Raw genomic sequence first — 18,477 nt, forward strand, 5'->3', positions numbered from 1 at the left:
CATATTTTCAAAGGCGTCTAAACCCTCCAAATGTTAAGAACCATTAGTCCAATCTCCTCATTGTGGAGCTGAAGACCTGAGGCTCAAGGTTAAGAGGCTCCTTCACATTCCTGCGGCCGTCACGTGGTAGAGCCAGGACGCGCACTCCGTGGCTCCCTCTGTCCTTCCGGCTCAGGAGGGCGATGCTCTGATTGGGACCCGGCCCTCGGGGCAGTGAGGTCTGGTTCGAGGCCAGTGAGGCTGGCTTATGGGGTAGGAGGGTGCTTTGCCAGTATTTGTCAGATAAAATAGGAGATGCCTAGTTAAATCTGAACGTCAGATAAATGAATACTTTTACTGTATAAGTACATCCCACATGTTACATGGGATATACTTACACTCAAAATATAGTCCGTTTACCTGAAATTCAAATTTGATTTGAATTTAACATCCTGACTGTTTTTGGGTTCTTGTTGTTTTTGCTCAATCTGGCAACCCCATCTGCCAGGGACAGCTCGGCAGGCTTTGGCTTGGGAAGCAAATACCAAAGCACCAGCCAATGGGTATTAATGGCTCAGTGACTGACACACGGACTACCTCTGGCTCTGCTTTGGACAAAGGCCAGAGGCCCTGGGCCCATGTGAGACAACCTGCTGATAAGACCTGCTTGGTTCTTTGTGACTTCAGAAAGCCTGGAGTCCTCAAACACTACAGACATCCCATATGCGTGCTGCCTCTTAGAAGAGAACATTTCACAGGTCCGTGAAGAGTAAAGATCAAATTTATTTAATACAAAACCTTGCCGCTGTGTCACTGAGGCGGCTGGGGGAAATGGGTTCAGTCAGGTCTGCTCCCTAGTGAAATCCCACCACAAAATGGTCGCAGCTACTCGTCCACCCGCTCAAGACACCACCAGAAACATCTTAACACCTCAGGAGACCATTTCTTTAGCAAGGAATAAATTAAAAAAAAAATTAGTAAGAAAAATATGTATTTCATTTTTCTATTAAAAACAGTATCTGCTGTAGGCCAACATCCTCCTGTCTTGCTGCCTTCAGCATGGTAGAGGAAAAGAAAGAAAAGGTATAGAAAATCAGCTTAAGAACATCTGTGCTCGGTCCAATGTCGTTTTCTATTTTGTGCATTGCCCGGGATGAACCTGAGCTTCAAGTTGGCATCTCAAAGCGGACGCTCCCAGGCAGCTTTGGTTTCGCGTTTGCGGCAGGTGAGGTCACAGAGGGAACCAGGGTGCCGCTGTCTGGTCGGTGCCGTGGACCTTACAAAGGAGCGAGGACTACCCAGAACCACAGGCCTTTGAAGGACCAAAGGCAAAGGAAAAATTAGCCCCTAAGCCAGGCCATTCGCTAGGAAGTGATCGACAGCAAAACAAAAATGGTTTCTGTGTGTGAAGATACTTGGAAAAGTTCTTTATCTCTGTACGAGATAAAATATTCAAGTTTCAAAATATCCCAATGGGCTGTTGACCCTGAACGTCCTTCCGCGGCTCTCCACTCCTGAGGGTGCTCCAACTTGGTGACAGGGGGGTTGGGTTGAATTCACCAACCCCTCTGGATCCCTCTGTGTCCCACGTAAAGGTCTTAGGAGGGATGGAGAACTGGTGACTTGGCCTGAGGAACTGCTATGTCTGGTGGGAGCAGGGCAGGATCATAAGGAAGCGCACAGAGCTCTTGGAAGACGGGAATCATCTGCTCTTCTTGGAATGTGGGTGTCCCCCCGCGGAGGAGTGTCTGCTCCCGCAGTCCTAAGTTCCATCAAGCGAGCCTTCCGTTCTCTGCAGAGACAAGAGAGGAAAGAAGACAAGCTACAGTCATACCCTTCAGGACTGAAGACGGGCCTGGTGGAAAGAGACGCAAAACTCCAGGCAGCCCTTCACTAAGGAGCTCCAAAGCAGTGCTGTCTTCCGCTGGACCTCCACCCTGTGGGGCCGGCCCCTGGCCACACTCTCTCTTCCCTTCTGTCCTCACCTACTCTGTAAGCCTGCAGCCTGTCCTCCCCGGAGACACCGCACAGCAGAAGGTCTATCCGCTCTGTTAAGCACCCGCTGTGCCCCAGGGCTGTGTCCCTGGGGGGGGGGGGGTCACCCTTAACCACGGAGCAAGACTAGGACGGTTATGAAAGACCCAGCTTCTTGCTCCAGCCCTGCCTCTAGGTCTCTGGTTTTAGTTGAAAAGTTGAAGGGCTTCAACGCAGATAAAGGCTGAAGACATTATGCTGCTAAGGGAAAGAAGCCAGACACAAAAGGGACAAATAAGGGTTCCATTTCCACGAGGTACCCAGAGCAGTCAAACTGAGAGAGATGAAAAGGAAAACTCTGGTTTCCAGGGGCGCCTGGGTGGCTCAGTGGGTTAAGCCTCTGCCTTCGGCTCAGGTCATGATCCCAGGGTCCTGGGATCGAGTGCTGCACCAGGCTCTCTGCTCAGTGGGGAACCTGCTTCCTCCTCTTTCTGCCTGCCTCTCTGCCTGCTTGTGATCTTTATCTGTCAAGTAAATAAATAAAATCTTAAAAAAACAAACAAACAAAAACAAAAAAACCCTCTGGTTTCCAGGGGAAATGGGGAGGTAGTGTTGAACAGGCAGACTCTTGGTTTGGAATGATGAAAAAGTTCTGTGGATGGAGGGTGGTCACGTCTGCACAGCCATGGGAATGTACTTCATGTCACCGAACTGGATACTTAAAAATGGCTAAAGTGGTCAATTTTGTTGTGTGTGTTTTGCATCATAAAGTTAAAAAAAAAAAAAGATTCCATCTTGTGTTCGCTAATTGCTTTGTACAGGATTTTTGATACCTGCACATCCGCCAGGGACTGGACCCACCTCTGACCCCATTATCTGTACTGAGAATGCACGAGTTTTATACCCTGTCCATCACAACAAACGGTGCGGCCCCGTGGAAGATTTCCACAGGAGCTCACCAGAGACGCACAGACGGCATCATGGACAGATCCAAGGTGGGGCAGATTTGTTTTTTTGTTTTTTTAATTTATTTATTTGAGAGACAGGGATCACAAGTAGGCAGAGAGGCAGGCAGAGAGAGGAGGAAGCAGGCTCTTCACGGAGCAGAGAGCCCAATGCAGGGCTTGATCCCAGGAGCCTGGGATCATGACCTGAGCCGGAGGCAGAGGCTTTAACCCACTGAGCCACGCAGGCGCCCGGGGGGGGTGCAGATTTGGATGAACGCATGTGGCAAGGGGGCGAGCGGACGGGGAGTGCTGCAGTAGAGGGGCCCTTGGCCCTGAAGGGCAGGCAGCAAAGGAAGCCCTGACTCTGGCCTCTCTGGGAGCAGAGGGCGCCCTGCCACGGGGGGACCTCAGGGAGGCTAGCGTCAGGGCAGTTGTGAGGATTAGCCAGGTCTTGGGAGCCCTGTGGCCAGGCTGGTGGGTTCGGAGCGGGGGGGGGGGGCTGAGGTCGAGTCCCCCTTTTGTTCTGGCCCTGCCACGTCAGAACAGGACGCAGGTCCAAGGAGCTCCAGCTGGCAGGCCCAGGCTCTGCCTCCTCCTTTGCCGGCAGAGAGCCTGGCAAGCCGGGCCAAGAGAGAGGTGTTAGCCCCAAGGGGCTGGAGGTCCGCCAGCCCTTGGCAGCTCCTTTCGCTTCATTTCTTCCGCTTTGCCCACAGGGGTGACCCTGGTGTCCAGCCTTCCTGCAGGCCCCAGACCAAGCCCCTCCCTAGATGCCTCCGTTCTCCTTCTCCAGGCAAGGCAAGGACTGCGGATAGAAAGGGCTGTGCCACTGGCCACCGGACCTTGCAGTAAAGGTTAACACGCTCACATCCAAGACCTGTCTGTCCCGGTGCTGCAGTCAGCGGCCAGCTGTCGGCCACCCAAGTACAGCCCTGAAATCGTCCCACCTCTGTCCAGAACATGGTGTGGACGCTCTCAAAGGTCATTTTGCTTCTAACACCTCTGGGATTTCTACTTCCTGCTTCTACAATGTGCCCCTTATAGGGCACTTGCAATAAACCAGGTCTGGGCTAGACCCTCATTTCATCCTTGCAATGGCCAGGTGCGGGGGTGGGGGTGTCGTTTTTACCTCCAATTTACAGATGAAGAAACCAAGGCCTCGAACGGTTAAGAAATCTGCCCAAAGTGACATGGCTAGTGAACAGCTCATCAGGGAAAGGTTAGGTTTGGGGGGTGGTGGGGGGCAGATCTCTGGTTCTTAAGTCAAAGCCTCGCTTTAGTTGAATCCTGTGAAGAGGCATTTCAGGGCTAAGGGATGTAAATTCCCCATCCATACCTCATACTGCCAGAGTGATGAAAAGGACTTTGTTTTTTTTTTAAGATTTTAAAAAATTTACTTATTTAACAGAGAGAGAGAGATCACAAGTAGGCAGAGCGGCAAGCAGAGAAGCAGAGAAGAGAGGGGGGAAGCAGGCTCCCTGCTGAGCAGAGAGCCTGATGCGGGGCTCCATCCCAGGACTCCGAGATCATGACCTGAGCCAAAGGCAGAGGCTTTAACCCACTGAGCCACCCAGGCACCCCAGAAAAGGTCTTTAAAGAGATAACCAAGCCGCATTTATATGGGCGTTTGTAAAATAAAATGCACACGTGTTTCTCATTTTGCCCTTAAGACCCTTTTAATTGGGTGGCTGGTAGTGTTTTTTGTTGGTCTCACCATCAACGTTTTACAGATTGGGAAGCTTTGAGGAGGACAGGATCACCCCCAAAGACGGCTGGAGGACTGGCCCTCATAGTCCAGTTCCCACAACGGCCCGGGGGGCCAGCTGGCTCTCTGGAGGGGAGGATGCCAGTTGGGACGGGGAGCCGTCTTTCTGCAATAAGAAGGCGAGGCTGTCTGCAAAATCCCAAGCCCCAGGAAGGTCCAGATTCACCCCTTCCGTTCAAGTACAAGGTGTTCTCTTTCTCGTTATCTGTCTGCCTGGGCCACAAACACAATTTATAAACAAGGCAAAAATGGCAGAGGAAAAATGAAGTCAGAATGTGCCATTGAAGCAAGTCAAACAATACTAAATTAGTATTTGGCTAAGTGGCTATCTCATTGTTAAGATATTTCCTCCAATGTGTTTTCAGAAGCAACGGCCATTAAACAACCGGGAATGATCGCCAGGTTTGATTTCAGGAAGGAAATCCCCTCCCATTTCCCTGCTGGGCAATTCAATTAATTTTCTCCTGACCCTCACCAGCTGATTAGTAGCAAAACTATACCTGCTGCTTTTATAAACAAAATGCATTCGCTTAAAGATTTCAAATCTCTCTCCCAATGGCTGGGCACCCCAGAGCTCCCGCCAAAAGGCTTTATGGTTTGGGGTGGGGCAGGCTGGGTTGCCAGTGAGCTCTCAGGAGCATCATGGGAGCAGACTTCAGGACCCACGGGCCAACTTCTGGGCAAAAGGAAAGTCCTATCTGTCCTGGAGCTCAGAGCCTTTGTCCAGAGAGACCCTTTGGATCAAAGACAAAGTAAATAAGTTGGTCCTGCAGATCCAGCAGACCTGCCCTGAATGGTGATGTCACTTCTTGAGGGAGTCTGCGGATCTGACCTAGGTTCTAGTCCTGGCCCTGTTACGACCTAGCTGGCTGACCCTGGCCGGGCTGTTATGCCCATTCAGCCTTCAGTTTTCTCACCTATAAATCGGGCCCCCTGCCCTTCCAATGCAAGTCTCTGGTTTCAGGAGTCTGGGTGGGTTTAAGCTGGAAAAAGACATTCATTTCATTCCTCTTTTCCTCAGATTGATAGCTTTCTTCCATGAAAAGAATGTCAGTGGTTTCCTGCCCAGCAAAGGCATAAGGAGTTCCCTATTTTATAGGAATTCAGACTCCAGCAAAACAAAGGAAGCCAGGGGGCCCATTGGAAGGTGACCAGCAATTTTGCATAGAGTTCTTCCCAGACCTTAAAGAAGCAGTTCCTTGTTTCTCAAGGTACTAAAGGCCCAGTGAGTTAACCCCCGCACTGCTGGGTTGTTGGTACGGAGGTCGGGAATGGGAAGACAGGAGAAGACTGGTCCTGGCAAAATCTGAATTTGGATTTCTACATTTTTAAAAAACATTTCCATCTGCCAAGTAGCAGCTTCCTAAATCCTCAACTTCCTATAGGGTGAAACCTCATACATAATGAGGCATTGGAATCCTTTGCAGGCAAACCCTAACTGACCTCTTCCTATCCCTTGCCCCCCACACCCTTTCTCCTCCCATTCTGAGCTGCTTGGCAACTACAGTCAGACTCATTCCTCACGGCCTATACCAACGACCCCTTCCTTGGGGAGGAGACCCCTAACCAGGCCAGTCTCTCTTCTGCATTTCCATAGCATCTGGTGAGTTATGATCACCTTGCTTCCTCATCAGTGTTAACTTATCTAATTCCTTCATTGGGTCAAGGACCTTGAGAGCAGAGGGCCTGGTGTATTGGGGTGACTGGCGTAGGTTCTCAGAGTTCAAAGTTTAAATGAGCTGTTGGATCCTCTCCTCCTCAAGCAAACTCCACCCCCTCCCCCCTCAGTCTGCCTCACTTCCAAAGCCTGAACCTGGACTGGGAGGAAAAGTGTACTCTACTCATGGGCAGCTAGGGCGTGCCCTAGGTTCCCAGTCCTATGGTGGTGGTGATGGGGGGAGGGTATCTCTTCACAGGAGGGCTGAGATGTAATGTTGGAACCCTGGGAGAGAGTATTTGAAACCACAACAGGCCCAGAGCACCCTGCCAGCCAGATGACCAAGCCTTCCCTGTCCCAGGCTAGTTGCGACGTGCCTGGGGCTCCTGGTCTAAAACAGACAAGGCTGGTGTAGGGGTGTAATTAGTGGGAACACAGAATCTGGGTGAGTTTGGAAATATTACAATGTTCACTGGATTATTTTAAAAAATGTTAATGAAATGTGTACTTACAGAATATCTGTTTTCCATGAAATCTGCAAAACAAAGGATAGCATGGAGGTGAGAAGATGCAGAGTGCCTTAGGCTCCCTCCCCTCAAATCTCAGGAACTCCAAGGTGAAAGGAAGGGGGGATGCAGAAGGAGAGGACCAGAGCCATAGGCTTTCTAGGTCCTCAGCCAGATGGCTGGATGGCTCTTTTGCCCACAGACAGCTTCCTCTGGACCCTGTAGCCTCATGTGACAAGCACATAAGATCCTTGGGAGCTCACTAGACCTTGAAAACAGATTTTTTTTTTGATTTTTTAAGTAATCTCTCCGCCCATGGTGGGGCTTGAACATGACCTGAGATTAAGAGTCACACATTCCACTGCGCCAGCCAGGTGCCCCTTAAATGGGTTTTTGTTTGTTTGTTTTTTAAATTAGGACCACATGTTATTTCAGGAAAAAAAAACCAGAAAACTACAGGGAAGTAGAAAGTAGCAGATAAACATGATCTCTGGTCCTACTCTTCAAACCGTGTTGACACTTTTGTCTTCCAGTGATTTCCTGCTCTGCAGAGGTTTTTTCCCCCAAGTTCTGATATATAATACAGGCCATTTCATAGCCTATCTTTCTTACATAACACGATTTCACGAACATTCTCTGGCGCCTTCTTAAACATAATTGGGAGTAGCTGCGTAATTATCATTAAGTAGATGTGCAACTGTTTACTTATCCAGTTCCTTATTTTAAACATTTAGGTTCTTTCCAAGTTTTCGCTATTTTAAATAATGTTGCCATATCCTCTGTGGGAATAAAGCGATTTCCATATTTCCTATAGTTCGTCCATTCCCAGGAGTGGGATCAAGTTATAAACAGTGCCTACCGCTCTTGGGATACATGGCCCAAGGGCTGTCTGGAATGGCTGGGCCTCGCCTTTCCCCAGAGAGCTTCATTTTAACACCGTGTTCTCGCCAGAGTGTGTGGGGGGGAACCAGCAGCCCAGCCCAGGCTGCGGTGCTGAAGATGGCCTGGCCAGAGGTCAGGAAGATCAGAGTGAGGTAAAGAAAGGCGAAGGAGTGCAGGAGACATTGTGGTCAGAGTGAGCTATGCCCACCTGTTAGTTAGAGATGGTTTTCACTACCACAGGCAAGAGAGGGCTGTGGTTTGCCCCTTTGGAAAGGACCAGGCCGCCCACTAGTAGCAGTTTCTAAACGAACAGGGGCCCAAATGGTTGGGGCCGATTCCCCAAACAACCCCCACCGACACAAACCTGGAGACAGAGAAACTATGGGGACTTCCTGTCTGGGGAAGGGAGGAGATGTGGGTATGCGGGATGGTTGCCATTCCTGAAGGTGGTGGCAGGAAGGTCATCACCCACGCCCCTCCGAGTCCTCAGTGTCATAGACGGTCGTGCTCCAAGAGGCCTCAGTTTCTGCTCTGCTGTCCAACCTTGAACCCAGTCCCTTCTGAGTTTGGGGAAGTCTCGGGGCCCACCTGTCACAACGGGGGTCACAACCCTTCTGCTTCTTTCTCGAATTTAAAAATATCCTGTTTCCAAAAGTCCACTTCCCCCTCCAACCCTGTCTTATCACAGCTCTATTGTGCGTCCCCTTGAGAGGGAACAGGGCCAGAAGTTCCTAAGGGGCCCCCTTCTGTCCTGGCTGGGCCAGAGGCAGACGTCAACGGCCAAATGGATGAATCAGCCTGACCGCGAAGTCAAGCCATTGTGTAAACTTCCACGCATTGAGGGAGGCCCGGGCAGTTCTCCCTCCTCCAACCCAAACCTGACCTGGAAGGACCCAAAGGACCCCATGCTTCCCACTCCCCCTTTGCCCCAGCGGCTCTGCAATCAGACACAAGAAAGAGTCTTAGGTTGTGTTTCTTAAAGCAATATCAATATAAAATACTAAAACTTCGAATATGCTTGTAAATACCAAAGGAACCCTAGGTTTATGCACACTTGTAGTTTCTGCTTCTTTTCAGTAATAGAGCAATCACCACAAAAAGAAAATCTGGTGGGGGGGCCTGGGTGACTTAGTCAGTTAAGTGAAGTGTCTACCTTCAGCTCAGGTTGAGATCCTGGAGTCCTGGGATCGAGCCCTGTGTCGGGCTCCCTGCTCTAGGGGGGAGTCTGCTTCTCCCTTTCCTTCTGCCCCTCCCCCTGCTCATGCTCTCTCTCCCTCTCTCTCTCTCCCCTCTCAAATAAATAAGTAAAATCTTTAAAAAAATAGGATCCGGTGGGTAGTACCATTTTTTTTTTCAAAGTACTTCTGAAGTGGGAAACAGCAACCTGGGGCAGGTTTGGCAGTGACCGCTGGCCTGATTGGCTCTGGACCCCAAAGGATGGGTGGGGACTGACCCCCAAGTGCTCTTCTCTCCCTCCCAGAGGGGCTGGAACAGAGAGGCCCTCTGCTCTATAATTCTTTCTTGATGACAGCTACTCTTAGTGTATTAAATTTCTACCCCCTTTGGAAACATCTGGAACACCAGGAAAAGCCAGAGCAGAAGGTGAAGGCCAAATGAGCAGATACTGGGATGGGAAGGTATAGGTTAGTGTCCCATCCAAAAGGCATAAGTTAGTGTCTGAAGAAGGACTCGGCATCTCTTCCCAGGGCCAGGAGCTGTCAGGTGGGATGTGCTCAGGACACCTTCCGAGATGGACCCAGGCATCTAGAGAGGAAAACCAGCTCTCCTGTTGGAAGACTCACAGGAGGTAAGTTCTTATAAGTCAGGGTTTTTAAACACTGACATTATTGACATTCTGGGATGGAACATTCTTTTCTGAGTTTACTTATTATTTTTTTAAAAGATTTTATTTATTTATTTGACAGAAAGAGAGATCACAAGTAGGCAGAGAGGCAGGCAGAGGGAGAGGGGGAAGCAGGCTCCCTACTAAGCAGAGAGCCCAATGTGGGGCTCGATCCCAGGACCCTGAGACCATGACCTGAGCCGAAGGCAGAGGCTTAACCCACTGAACCACCCAGGCGCCCCTACTTATTATTTTTTAATAGTCTCTACTAAATGTGAGGCTCAAACTCATGACCCTGAGATCAACAGTCTCCTGCTCCTCCAACTGAGCAAGCCAGGTGTCCCTGGGCTAGATCATTCTTTGCTCTGGGGGCTGTCCCGTCCACTGTGAGGTGTTTGGCAGTATTCCCGACCTCCATACATTAGATGCCATAGTATCCCTTCTACCTTCCGCCCCCTGCCCAAATTATGACAACCAAAAATGTCTCCTGCCTCGAAAACCAGTGCTCCCAGCTGTGGAAATGTCATCCTAGACCTGATTTCTTTCATAGGGAAGAACACGACTGTGTTTCTGATTGTAGAAACCACTTCACTCTTCTGTTTTAAAATCTAGGGTAAATATACATGAATAGGTTTTGCTTTGAGATGAGCGGCAAGCGGTTTTATGAAGTGCCTTTAGAATGAGTGGGAGCACTAGAAAATGTCGAGCACTGATTCAGAGTAAAGATACAAATTTTCCTGTTTAGCCAGAAACAGCAGTTCGCAGGAGGCTCAGCCAGGCTGAGAGTGAGGTTGCGGAGAAAGTCCGAGGCAGTCGCGCCTTCATGGAGAGGCTCCCTGCCCAGCCCAGCTGTAATGTCTCCCTTTTAGTTCTTGTCACTAGGAGAGCAAGGGAGGAAAGGAAAATCAAGCCTTTCCCTGGATTAGTCAGAGGAGGAGGAAGCTGATGGCAGGTGAACAAAGAGGTTTTCAGGAGGTGGTGTTTGGGGGTGAAATGGGGGGCTCTTGAGGCCAGGTCACCTAAAGGCGTGCTCTTGAGGCCAGAGCACCAAAGCTATGAACGAGCCCCCTGGGAGGGCAGCGCCATCTAAACCAAGAGAACTCAGACGCGGGACACATGGGAGTGTCACAACTGGAATAACAATTGGTTCCAGTTACTATAACCTGTATGACTTTCTTTAAGCACTCACTTTTTGGACTACCTGCATTACTGCTTAATAAGAGACATAAAAACAGACTTCGTTCCTGTTTCTGGAAAGCCAGGCCCGATGCTGTAACCAGAGCCACCGTAGCTGACTGGGATTTGCAAACCTGACCTCAGGCAAATCACTGAAGAAAGAATAAGTACTTAAAAAACAAAACAAAACCCAAGTGTTAACCTTGCAGATCCAGATTATGAGAAATTATCTGCGTGGTCTCCATTAGCTAAGCCTGCCCATGCTTACATAGATGCAGAAGCCCTTTCTCAACCCGGTTCTGGCTCTTTTCCAGGGCTTGCTTTCCCTTCTCCTTAGGCTTCTCTCAATGGGGTTTCTTTCAGAAATAAATTTCCTAGTACTGAGAACCCCTCTCCTTCTTTCCCTAACATGTTGTAATGAATCACCTAAGAGCTGGAGAGGGGAGAACTGTAAGATCGGGGGTTTCCTTGCCCTGGACTGAGTTAGCGGCTGGGACAAGATGTTAGCTTAGCTCTTTGTCAGTGAAATAGCAGGTTCCCATCAGAAGAGCAGCCCTAACCACCATGACCCAGCAGGGGACACTGGGTTGGAAGAGATGTCCTCTCCTCCCCATTTTACCCCCTACCGTACCCACTACTCCTACCCACCTACCCACCACAGCTCTGAGCCCCAGCACTCACTCCTGAGAACACTGAGTGTTCCGCAGCAGTCCCACATGAGCGAGGGACATTTTATTGAAAATGAGAAAAGTAACACCTGAGGGAGAAATAAGGGGCGGGAGCCAAGTCATACAACTGAATAAGGGCAGGGCTGAAACCCAACCCCAGGCCTCTATCTCCCACTTAGGGTGTTCCCCTCAGGATTACAGTGCAAAGAACCATCCAGGTGGACGCCTGCCAACACAAACACTGCAGAAGCACAGTGAGTTGGGCCCTGAGATCCATGACTTAATTCAGATTTGAAGGGAAAACTCAGGCTTAGGTGCAAATACCTATAGGGTCTTGGAATCAAGGGTGAGTAAAGGATTGGGATTGGCTCCAAGGGACCTAAAAAGTAACTCTTAGAAGTTACTTAGAACCAACATGTTCCGGGGAATGGTTCAGGATGGACCAAAGCTTAGATGAATGACCATTACTTCCCAGTGCCAGGACCGAGACTCTCCAAACGTTCTGACTGGAAGGCAACTTAAGATCATCCATCCAACTACCTCATTTGACATAAAAACGCTGAGCTTAGTCACATTCGGAGATGTGCAAAGGAGAAGGGGTGTGGCCAGGGGCTGGGAGAGTCACGAGTTATTGTTTACTGGGTATGAAGTTTCACTCTGGGAAGATGGAAACGTTCTGGAGATGGACGGTGATGGTGGTTGTAGGATTGTGTGAATGTGTTTAATGCCACTGAAATGTACACTTAAAAGTGATTAAAATGCCAAGTGTGATGTATGTTTTGTCAGAGTTAAAACTCCCACATACACAAGGCTGAGCTTAGAGCCGAAAGCCACGATTGCCAAGACCTGGCTCCTCCCCCAGCCTCCGGATGACGCCAGCCCTCAGCCAGCCTCCCCGCAACCCTCTCCCCAGGGCGCGGGTCCTACCCAGAGCCCCGCCCTGGAGCTGCTCCTTGGAGGCAGGCCTGCCCGATGCCCTTTAGCTTATCTAGAGGAGCAGTTTTCCTTTGTATCACTCAGGGGAAAAAAGGGGGTTTAAGAGCCAGAACTACGCCCTGTGAGCCATTTCCCAAAATAGCCAGCCCTGAAGAGCAGCTAGTTGGAAGGTGGCGAGGACTGAGAAATTAAGGTGGGAAGGAAAAAAATCTAAAAAGGAAAGGTTAGAGAAGACATAGCTCTGCATGCAGCCTGCTCCCTGACCTGTCCGGACACCCACCCTCACTAGGTCCCGTATTTTATTAGGTGTCACCCTTCTCCCCCTTCCCCCGCCTCCACATCTACACCCGCACCCATGCACCCGTGTTGGAGGATTCTCTCTGCTTGCCACCCCTGAGAGATCCTTCCAAGACTGCTGAGGAGTGGGAAAGACTCCAAGAACCCACCTCTTCAAACAAGAAGCACTTGCATGGCATCACCCGAAGGGAACTTGGAAACATCTAGAAGAGGCTTCTAGAAGTCTGGTCCCCAGACCAATAACCAGATATGTGAGAATCTGTGAGGAATGCAAAGTCGCCTCACTCCAAACCTACCCAATCCAAAATTCAGGGGGCTGGTTGCAGGACCGTCTGTGTTTTAACAGACCTGGAGAACACTCCATCTAGATCGGGTCCCTGCCCCTCATCTCACAGAGGTGGTGACCAGGGTTCCTAGAGGTTCCACGACTCAGCCAGGGTCACCCAGACCATACCGGCTGTCACTCTTAACAGAGGTCTCCTCTAGGGAGACCGGTGGTGATGGGAAGCTGACCAGAGAGCTGGAAAACGCAGCAGCGCGTGGTCCATCGGTTTGGCAGCGTGGAGAGGAGATGTGAGGAGCCACGCTCCGCAGCCAGCCTCCCTGCCTCCGAATCCCTGCTCTGCCAGCCACTGGCCTTGGGATCTGCTCTGGGACAAGTTATTTAACCTCTGGGCCCATTTCCTCATCTGCAGAACAGGAAGAGTAGTAGAGCTCCCGCCACCCCAAGCTGGTTCTGAGGCTTGCGCATAGAGTAGCATCTGACCGTAAGAGGAAAGGAAAGGGAAGAGAATTGACCCGAGGCCGCCAGCCTCTGCCCACCCTCCCTGCACCACCTCCTGTCCCCCTGGGGAGCAGCAGCCCAGCAGGAAATGTTCCAGAACAGCAACTCCTGAGACTTCCAGGACGGAGCCTCATCGGTGAGGGGCCAGAAGGGACTTCCAAGGCAGCACCGTGGATTTGACTACAAGAACAGGGTTTTCTCTATAACCCCCAAATGCTGGGCAGGAACTGGCTGCTGGGTCGGAGACCAGATTACAGAGGTGCCCAAGGCCCCACCGCCGACTCTCGACCGCCCAGGTGAGGCAGGGAGAGCTCCCTGGCCAGGAATCGGGATTCGGCTCTAGTCTCTGCCTGGGCTCAAGTTTCTCTGGCATCTTTCAGCTAAAAGGGCTTGGATGCTCACTGTAGGATAGGGATACTATGAGGACTGGTGCTTGGGGTAATTCGCACCATCTCCCCCTTTCTCTCATTTAATCTCAGTGGAAGAAACTGGAGTCTCAGAGGGGTTCGACATCTTGGTCAAAGTCACACAGCTGCCAAGTAGCCACACGGGGACTGGGGCTCAGATGTCTGTCAGCAAAATAGGACCCGTCACCACCCAGAATCCCTACAGGGTCGTGTCCTGCGGTCCATTCCTGCCTTAGGCCAGAGGGAGCAGTTGGGTTCCCACAGCGGGGGAATGGAGGACTCGGGCCTGGAGAACCAGCCCGGGGCCCCTGAGGGAACCCAGCTGAACAGCGGTCCTAAAGCAGGGGTAGAAAATCACAATAGGCCTCCTCCAAACATGCCATATCAGCACAGGGTTATTTTGAGCTGAAGGCAAATGACAGTCAACGGATGCAGAAAGCACCTACAAAAAAATTTTATTGTTCTTGGTTAACTTCCTATATAAGCCCCCACTTCTAACCACTCTGTAGTTTCCCATCACTTGGTTTTTCTCCTGTTAACCTGTCTTTTGCCAGCCTAATTTGCGGGGCACCTAACACACACCCTTCGGGGTGCACACTGGGTGGCCTTTTCCAGCTGTAAAGGTCCTCTAGCAGTGGGCTCAGGCCACAGCAGACTCCAGGCTTCCTGTGGGTCTCCTGTGGGGGGGATCGCTCTGGGGGGAACCCCTGTGGGCTCCACAATCCACCAGCTTCCTTTCCCCGAAACCAAAGGCAGTGCAGTTCCCTGATCTGTGATCAGGAGCATGGAAAACCACCTCCAGGGCGGGCCAGTGTGGGGCCCTGCTTCCTGTGCGAACTTGGGCAAGTGTTTCAACTGCTCTGTGCCTCAGTATCCTCATCTGTAAAATGGGACTTACTGTGAGGATTCAAAGAGATACTCCAACACAGTAAGCACTCTGTCCTTCTTGTATAACCAAAGCAATTAAATGTGAGCGACCTCAGGGAGCTTGAGGAGAGCAGAAGGGGTGTTTTCACACAATTGCGTGAACCCTACTGGAGCTCTAGCTTTCTGTTACACTGGAAGGACCAGAGAAGGTCTACTTAGTTCTCAATTTGCATTTTGTTGGCTCTGAACGTATTGAGATTGCAAAATGAGACACTGAAACCGAAAACTGCCCCTGGACATGCTTTCTGAAAATTGGTCAGTCAGTGTCAAGTTCCTCAAGGGATTGAGTTTCTGCTCTACCCATGAAAATACCATTAAAAAACACATTAACTAAAGAGAGATTCCTCTTTCGGATAAAAAGGGGTCTCCTGTGGTTAAGACAGTGCTTCTCTAATGTCAGCAATTGTCAACAGTATCTGGGAGCCTGTCAGAGTTCAGATTCTGAAGATTCTGATTCTCGCGGGTCTGGACTCACCCTGAGACCACCACGGCCGTGGGTCTGTGGACCATGCTCAGAGTAGCTGGGTTGTCAGGAAACTTCCTGGCCAGTTGTAATGCTCCTCAGATAATCCACTTAAATACAGGTCTGAGGGGCGCCTGGGTGGCTCAGTGGGTTGAGCCGCTGCCTTCGGCTCGGGTCATGATCTAAGGGTCCTGGGATCAAGTCCCGCATCGGGCTCTCTGCTCAGCAGCGAGCCTGCTTCCCTCTCTCTCTCTCTGCCTGCCTCTCTGTCTACTTGTGATCTCTCTCTGTCAAATAAATAAATAAAAATCTTAAAAAAAAAATAAAAATAAAAATAAATACAGGTCTGAGGCAAGATATCCACATAGTGACTATTTCCCCCAGAATCATGCCTTTTGGCCTGTGACTTATTTTCAGAATTGAAAAAGGAGTCTTGGTGTTCCATTCATTTCCCCAGAATGGGACAGAATAATGATACAAAAATGATATTGCTGGGAGCTTCCCCAGTTCCATGTCTGCTCGGGTACCGCGTTCAGTCCTGGGGGAAGATCTTCACTGGGGGGAGACGGAGACTGAATTGGGGTCTAGCACCGGAGAAAGGGAGAATCAAAGGAGCCGATCTACCCTCCCACCCCCCGGCAGTGTGCTCTCATAGAGACTAAGCTCCCCAACGTCTTGAAAGCAAAGCACTGACTTTGTCTACGAACTCTGGGTACCCATCATGCACCAGGGCCCGTGGGGGTGGGGTGGAGGGGGAGGGCAGATGAGGTGCCTGGCTGGCACCTGAGCACAGGTGGGGCCATGCTGCTTCTCCTGGGGTCCCGTGAGCACACAGTGGGGCCAGGACATACTCCAGCCCAGATGCTCCTGAGCTGGGTCTGAACATGTAAGGTTCTATATCCCTGGCATGCAGTAGGCGCTTAATAAGTGTGCGCTGACTAAATTACAGCACATGTAACATATGGCTACGTTTTAGGGGTGGCAGGAGAGAGGCAGTCACCAGCTTTGGTATAAGGGGTGGTACTCCTTTTTGTCTTCCTTTGCTCCTTCTTCTCCTGCCCACTCCCAAGCCCCCATGGATGATTCTGGGGGAAGCATCCCCCAGGCTGGGGGAGTCAGGGCCCTTACTCACCAGGGTTAGCTTTCCGGATTTCACTGTACACCGTCTCTGTGCCCTTGGTTTCCAGACCTGGAAAGTGACCGGGTACAGGTCAACAGCTGCCTCTGGGCACCAGGTCAGCCCACCGCTAAAGCAGGAGAAGGTCTGAGGCTCCCTGCTTGCCCACTACCTCCCGCCCCCAGGAGCACCCTTCTCCAGCAGGGGCTGGAGACCTTGTTGCCACAAAGCTTGGGCCATTTCCTGGCTTCAGAAGATCCTGGTCTAACTAGTGGCGCTCAGCCTGGAAGAATGAGGTCAACAGGCCAGTACAGGGGCGGGTCCAGCTGCTCCAGGGGAGCCCTGGGCCCAAAGGACCACAGGTGGAGGGGTCCCCAGTATCGGCCTGCAGCCTCCAGCTCGGGGACCCCACACTTCCTTCCCTGCCAGGGTGTCCCTGTGTCCAGCCGCTCTGTTGGCCGCTCCCAGGGGCAGGGCTCTGGGCTCCCAATCACCTGAGGCCTGGGTTAGAGCCTGGGCATCGTCTGTGACTTTAAGGATCAGCTGGGACCAAGAAGAACTTAAAATCTCGACAGCCGGGCCAGCCGATGACAAATGCCAACACCGGGGCCCCATTCTGGTTCTGACTGGTCTGGGGTGGCCCTGGCACTGGGGTTTTTTAAGAGTTTCCAGGGGATTCTAAGACGCAGACCAGGCTGAGATCCTCCAGTGTGGACTCTTTCAGAAGAGCAGACAGAGGACTGACCAGGGTATGGATTATGCCCCGAGGAGACTCAGGGTCTGGGGGACAAAGCACCCATAAGGGCATCTGTTTAAGTTCAAGTCTACATACAGGTTGTATATACACACACTTGTACACACACCATACTGTGTCTATATGCAGCGTACACACACACCCAGTTTGTACACACACAGCATGTACATACACACACACCCACAAACCTCAGGAAACAGGACGGGGCCCAGCCACTTCCCCCACCTCCTCTCACCTGAACGAAAGACCAAGAAGCCTCACTGTGGAAAGGTAGCTTTCTACATGTGGCCAATATTCTCCTTCTATGGATCCGGAAATGAAGCCCCAGACGGGGAAGATGCTTCCTGACCATCCTCCGTACTGAGGGGCTGTTGTTTTCCTTGGTGGCCGGCAGCTGGCCGGGCCACGCCCGTGGACTCTAACTGCACCAAGATGCCCTTGACTCACTAGGCTCCAGGAATGCCCCCTGACCATGAGCTTGTCTCTTCACTGCCCGCACGGCCCTTTCTCTTTGACCCATTCCTCCTCTTCCTCCAAGTCCCAGGACAAGCTTTGTTCCCGCACCTGGGTTCACACACCCTCACACACCTACCCACTCCCTAATACACTCACCCCTTCCCTGTGCCCAGGGCAGTTACACAGGACCCCTGTGCTCACACAGCACTTTGGGGACACTTGCCCATGACCACACTGACATTATTTGTCTCCAAAACTGTCTCCCTGGTGGACCCGGAGCTTTGGGTGCACCTCTCGGGCCCAGGCCTTGCATGGCTATCTGGAGGCATAGAGGTTTGATAGGACAGTGAAGGCACCAGTCAATGTCCCTGCAAGGGTCTCTCAGACCCCCTGAACTTCAGGAAGGTATTAGTATAACCAGCCTGTTCCCCGAGGTTTTATTTTATTTTGTTTTATTTTTTTATTTTATTTATTTGACAGCGAGCGAGATCACAAGTAGGCAGAGGCAGGCAGAGAGAGAGAGAGAGAGGGAAGCAGGCTCCCGGCTGAGCAGAGAGCCCAATGTGGGGCTCGATCCCAGGACCCTGAGATCATGACCCGAGCTGAAGGCAGAGGCTTTAACCCACTGAGCCACCCAGGCACCCCCTGTTCCCCGAGGTTTTAGAGCTTGGTGATCAAAGCCATGGTCCTTTATCAGACACTGAATGGTGAACAGTAGTGGTTCCTGTGCTGAACACCAGGAGGAAGGCTGGGGGTGGAGGGGTGTTCAGATCCCCCAGCAGGTGAGTCTGGGACATTTGGGATGGCCAGGCCCTTGCAGAAGGCTTCATATGACTCCCCCAAGACACCAAACAGGAGCTGGTACTCACCAGCGTGGCTGAGCTACCAAGCACCCCTCTGCCAGGACACCTGCTTTTTTCCAAGAGGCAGCAGAGATGCCCA

General features: G+C 51.2%; 1 protein-coding gene across 5 annotated transcripts in view; it reads right to left on the minus strand.

Moving 5' to 3' along the window:
- Window positions 1–742: 742 nt before the first annotated feature.
- The window catches only part of PECAM1 (platelet and endothelial cell adhesion molecule 1), a 57,264-nt gene continuing 39,529 nt past the window's right edge, over window positions 743–18,477 (minus strand). The window contains exons 14-16 of one of the 5 annotated variants that reach the window (XM_045984746.1): window positions 16,341–16,397; window positions 6,832–6,854; window positions 743–1,771 (exon numbers count right to left, since the gene is read on the minus strand). In XM_045984746.1, the coding sequence (XP_045840702.1) occupies window positions 1,742–1,771; window positions 6,832–6,854; window positions 16,341–16,397 (110 nt within the window). In that variant the 3' untranslated portion in view covers window positions 743–1,741. Of the gene's footprint in view, window positions 1,772–4,558; window positions 4,769–6,831; window positions 6,855–16,340; window positions 16,398–18,477 lie in introns of those variants that run through there. The other 4 variants (XM_045984745.1, XM_045984749.1, XM_045984748.1 and 1 more) reach the window with 4 other exon arrangements.

The sequence above is a fragment of the Meles meles genome, chromosome 18, assembly GCF_922984935.1.
Source record: "Meles meles chromosome 18, mMelMel3.1 paternal haplotype, whole genome shotgun sequence".
In the NCBI taxonomy this organism is placed as follows: Eukaryota; Metazoa; Chordata; class Mammalia; order Carnivora; family Mustelidae; genus Meles; species Meles meles.